The sequence below is a fragment of the Triticum dicoccoides genome, chromosome 5B (assembly GCF_002162155.2).
Source record: "Triticum dicoccoides isolate Atlit2015 ecotype Zavitan chromosome 5B, WEW_v2.0, whole genome shotgun sequence".
Taxonomy (NCBI): domain Eukaryota; kingdom Viridiplantae; phylum Streptophyta; class Magnoliopsida; order Poales; family Poaceae; genus Triticum; species Triticum dicoccoides.
The window spans coordinates 319,258,868-319,262,676 of record NC_041389.1 but is presented as its reverse complement, the minus strand read 5'-3'; the positions used below and the strand labels follow the sequence as shown (position 1 = coordinate 319,262,676).

The following is a 3,809-nucleotide window of genomic DNA, read 5'->3' as shown; positions in this document are numbered from 1 at the left end:
ACTGACTTGTTGATGATTATTGTTTTATATATAAAGCGGGACGAAAGCCTTTCTCAATAAGCATGACAACCGTGAACTGTCTGCATGGCAATTTATGCTTGTCAAGGATGGCAAATTTAGTTTGCTAGCTGCTGCCCATAGCAGAAGGCAATGTAACAGCACCTAAGCCAAACAGAGGTCTCAAACGTCGCCGTCATCGGCGTCACTTTCTTCCAACGGCTAGAAGAACTTGGCGCCCAATGGCCGATCACGAACGTTGTCGGTCTGGCGCTCCCCCAACAAACGTCGAGCTTGCCGTTCCAACGATCTCGATCAATGGCGCCACAAACAAATGGTAAGAAGAAGAGGCTTGCACAACACAAAACAAAGAACAAAACAAAGCCAGTTGAGAAGAGGGACAACGACAGCCCACCGGACCGGCTGGTGAGCGAAATACTCCGTCGTCCCCGGCTCCCGCAACTACGTACACACCTCCTCCCCTTCCCGCCAATACATATACACAGTAGCACACACACACCCTTCCTCACATCTCTCATCTTCTCTCTCCCCGGCCTCTATCTCTCTGTGGATACTGCTGTGTCATCCGCAATGGCGAGAAGCCGGCAGTCCATCCTCCTGGCCTTCGCTGTCGGGGCAATGGCGGCGGTGCTGCTGGCCTCCCCGGCGGCGGCCAAGAGCTACAACATCACCAAGATCCTGGCGGCACACCCGGAGTTCTCCAAGTTCAACGCGATGCTGAGCAAGACGCGGCTCGCGTCCGACATCAACCGGCGCCAGACCATCACCGTGCTGGCCCTGGACAACTCGGCCATGGCGGCGCTGGACCACTACACGCTGCCCACCGTCCGCCACATCCTGTCCCTGCACGTCCTCGTCGACTACTACGGCAACAAGAAGCTCAAGCAGCTCTCGCGCGGCGCCACCGCCTCCGCATCCATGTTCCAGGTATGCACACCACACAATTGTATACAGATTTTGGTGTGCACAATATATAGTTATCTCGAATTTTCGATAATTCTTACACACCCACAAGTTATCACCATTTTGCTAGATCTAAGTCACATGACATTTTTTTTTCAATATCCAAATCACCACCCTTATAATTTGCTATCCGATTTCTCTCTGCTGGGAATGGTTTGAATTTCTGTTTCAGAATTTTTTTTGCCATAGCCGAAACCACTGAATACACAGTTTTCATTTTTCGGCCAAAAGGAACGAGATTACCACTTCAATTCGATTGAAATCCAATCAAGCATTTTGAATTTTAAAAAATACTTTGATTTTCAATTTGTTTGTAGTACCATAATGGCTGGAATATTATGACCGGAACACAAATTATTTCAGTACTTACCCACAATGACTGAAATTTCACTGAAAGTGAACACCATACTGTTTGTTTCTAGTTGGGTGAACACCATACTTCTTTTTTTTGCGAATAGGGTGAACACCATACTTAAGATACATGCAGAGGCGGGGGAAGTCTTGATTAGATGACATGGACTGACATAAGTAAATCTAAATTGATTTAGGTATAAACATGCTATGTGGCATGAATTATGCAAGATACTAACCAACTGAGAAAACCAACATAAATTGTCACTTGAAAAAATAAAACCAATTTTTTTGTGGATAAAAAATAAAACCAATTTAAATACAAACAAATCCAAAATATGTATTTCAACCGCTCATCGGCCCTACTATCTAAACCGATGCTAATAATAGTAGTGGTGTTTATAGTGGGCGGCATTTCCTGACTGAGATGAGGGGCAAGGATGTGGTGTTCTGCTGTGGGTGTTTATTCAACGCACTTTCACCTATCGCAAAAACTATAGATTTTTTTTTTTTTTTGCGAATAAAGCTATAGATACAATACAAGCCACTGAAATGCACTCCTTGGCAAAGGGACTGGCCAGCCATGGTATCATTTGAGTATCACATTTTCAACCCAAGTTGTTGATTCTTTGGCCACAAAATTCCGCGATGGTTGCATGATGATCGGGCCGTTGGTTGGTTGCCAAGTCACTAAAGCAGACAGTGGTACTGCTGTCGTACTAATTCACTCACGGATGTTTGGCACGGTAGGCTTGGAATTCCATACGCAGCCCGGTTGCCGTTTTTTTTTTTTTTTTGCGAATAGCCCGGTTGCCGTTTCCTCTAGCGTGTATACTCATTTCCTATCTTCCATACCTACAGGATTGATTGACTTCTGGGCCTACATTGTCCAATCATGTACACATAGTATGATTTATCCTCATTACTAATTGGCTAGATTAAACAAGAGTATACTCATTAAATAAATAGATTACATCCCCTAAAAAAATAAAGATTACATGTAAACAAAAGTGTCGCGAAATGTATAATTTTGATTTGCTAACACGCTCCATGCTTTGAAATGAGCTCAGTCCACCGGGACGGCGTCGGGCATGTCGGGCTACGTGAACATCACGTCCCACAAGGGCGGCAAGGTGGAGTTCGTCAGCCAGGACGCCGACGACACCGTCAAGCCGTCCCGCTACGTCAAGTCCATCAAGGAGATCCCCTACGACATCTCGGTGCTCGAGATCAACTCCGTGCTCTCCTCCTCCGAGGCCGAGGCGCCCGTCCCGCCGCCGGCGCCCGTCGACCTCATCGAGCTCCTCTCCAAGAAGCACTGCAAGTCGTTCGCCGGGCTCATCTCCGGCAACGCCGACGTGTTCCGCACGCTCAACGAGACCAAAGACAACGGCCTCACGCTCTTCTGCCCCGTCGACGCCGCCGTGGCCGCCTTCATGCCCAAGTACAAGAACCTCACGGCCAAGGCCAAGACGGCCATCCTGCTCTACCACGGCGTGCCGGACTACTTCTCGCTGCAGCTGCTCAAGTCCAACAACGGCATGGTCTCCACGCTCGCCACCACCAGCGAGGTCAAGAAAGACTACAGCTACGACGTGCAGAACGACGACGAGAAGGTCACCCTCGTCACCAAGGTCGTCACCTCCACCGTCACCGCCACCGTCGGCGACAGCGAGCCGCTCGCCGTCTACGCCGTCTCCAAGTTCTTGAAGCCAAAGGAGCTGTTCAAGGTCGCCCAGGCGCCAACGCCCGCCCCGTCAAAGAAGGGCAAGAAGGAGGCTGGCGACGACGACGACTCGTCTGACGACGAAGATTCCGATGATGCCACCACTGATAAGGGTGATGCCGCGCCAGCGGTATACGGGCGATGGGCGACCGCGGCTGCGACGGCGGGAGCAGTATTGGCATTGTTGATGGGCTAAAAGAGTGAAAGCCGCCGGCTGTTTTATGCATGCATGTTCAAATTTAATTATTACTCCTATATTTGTTTTCCCTTTGGTATTTTTAATCTTATTTTCTGCGGCGAAATCTCTATCACTTGTCAGTGGTGGTAGAAACAAAATAAGTAGGCGGCTGGTCTCCTTCAAACATCTACAAAAATCAAGAAACTAGCTTAGAGGTGCGATGTGTAGTTTCTTTTTGGAGTCTTGTTGATTGCTAGTATGATGTAATTATTTGCCTTGTAATTAATACAGTTGGAATGTTCTCATGTACTTCCTCCGTTTCTAAATATAAGTTTTTTTAGACATTTCAAATGGACTACAACATATAGATGTATATAGACATATTTTAAAATGTAGATTCACTCATTTTACTGAGTGAATTGCAGAAAACCACCACATTTGGGGTTAGCTTTGTGGAAAACTACCTAGTCTCTAATTATTTGCAAAACGCACCGCGGATTCGGTAACTTGTTGCAAATAGCACTGATGAGGTGATCTGGCCCGTTTGATCACTTTCTGACAAGTGGGGTCAGA

General features: G+C 47.5%; 1 protein-coding gene across 1 annotated transcript; it reads left to right on the top strand.

The window, feature by feature from the left end:
- The first annotated feature begins 520 nt into the window (after nt 1-520).
- Nucleotides 521-3,580, top strand: LOC119308668 (fasciclin-like arabinogalactan protein 2). The gene is made up of 2 exons (XM_037584795.1): nt 521-945; nt 2,403-3,580. Exons 1-2 carry the CDS (start codon nt 589-591, stop codon nt 3,252-3,254), a joined length of 1,209 nt encoding a protein of 402 aa, XP_037440692.1. The 5' UTR covers nt 521-588; the 3' UTR covers nt 3,255-3,580.
- The last annotated feature ends 229 nt before the right edge of the window (nt 3,581-3,809 follow it).

What these genes read in the sequence shown, in the direction of transcription:
- LOC119308668 (XM_037584795.1), top strand. Translation starts at nt 589, where the DNA reads ATGGCGAGAAGCCGGCAGTCCATCCTCCTGGCCTTCGCTGTCGGGGCA. An exon ending in CCTCCGCATCCATGTTCCAG is followed by an intron (nt 946 to 2,402) that starts GTATGCACACCA and finishes AAATGAGCTCAG; the next exon opens with TCCACCGGGACGGCGTCGGG.